General features: G+C 46.0%; 1 protein-coding gene across 1 annotated transcript in view; it reads left to right on the forward strand.

The window, feature by feature from the left end:
- Positions 1 to 805, forward strand: part of LOC106961736 (gastrotropin-like) — a 6,695-nt gene extending 5,890 nt beyond the window's left edge. Inside the window, exons 3-4 of the mRNA XM_015055672.1 lie at positions 138 to 227; positions 663 to 805. Of these exons, the coding sequence (XP_014911158.1) occupies positions 138 to 227; positions 663 to 713 (141 nt within the window). The 3' untranslated portion in view covers positions 714 to 805. The remainder of the gene's footprint in view (positions 1 to 137; positions 228 to 662) is intronic.
- Positions 806 to 907: the final 102 nt, after the last annotated feature.

Consider the following 907-nt stretch of genomic DNA (forward strand, 5'->3'; position numbering starts at 1 on the left):
GGACCCACCGGTGGGTCCTCGGGTTATAGGGGTTAAGGGCAATGACTTGCCAACCCTTAGCCTTAAAGGTTATCAATGCCTATCGGGTGTTTGAATGGTTGCCTCACTGAGCCCCGTTGTCCTCTCTGTGTTTCCAGGCCACCGTGAACATGGAAGGAGGCAAGCTGACCGTGAGCTTCCCCAACTACCACCAAGTCAATGAGGTCAGCGGGGACAAGCTCATCGAGGTAAACACACTCCCTCAGGCTTTTAACGCAGAGAGAGTCAAGCAATGACAGCCGTTTTTACACCCGGCTCCCCGCGGGGACCATTAGAGTCGTCAAAAGTTATACGGGGCTGCAGCTTGGGAAGCAACTCAAGCTGACGAGAAAACCGAGACGTGTGGCAACGCCGCCGAATGCAGCCTTAACAAGCAATTTAGTCTCGCCATTAACCTTTACACCTGTGTTAATGGGAAACAGCTCTCTTTTTACACTTCTTGTTTTCATGCAATGATGGTATTAAGAGAACTTGAGAAGGGGATACTGCAGAAATGCATATTATAATTACTCGATAACTGCAATAAATGATGGGTATTTTCTTTATGCCGCTTATTTTGGTGGGATTTATTGCAATTTACCAATCAGCTGTTGGAGCATGATGCCTTCTTCTCTGTCTTGCAGACCTCCACCGCTGGCACTGTGGTCCTGAAGAGAATCAGCAAGAAGATCTGAACACAGACTGACTGTTAACATTTTGTACAGCTGCAATGGAGAGCTCAAAGCTGTCAAAACGAGCAATAAATTAAGAGTCATACCAACATGAACCTCTGCTTCGGTGTGTGATTTAAAAAAACGCATCATTTTCACAACAAATCACATCTGCCAGAACTTTTGTAACACTACAAGAACTAACTTATGAGTTGAGG

Source organism: Poecilia latipinna, unplaced genomic scaffold, assembly GCF_001443285.1.
Source record: "Poecilia latipinna isolate Pla-1442-1.1 unplaced genomic scaffold, P_latipinna-1.0 Scaffold1330, whole genome shotgun sequence".
Taxonomy (NCBI): Eukaryota; Metazoa; Chordata; class Actinopteri; order Cyprinodontiformes; family Poeciliidae; genus Poecilia; species Poecilia latipinna.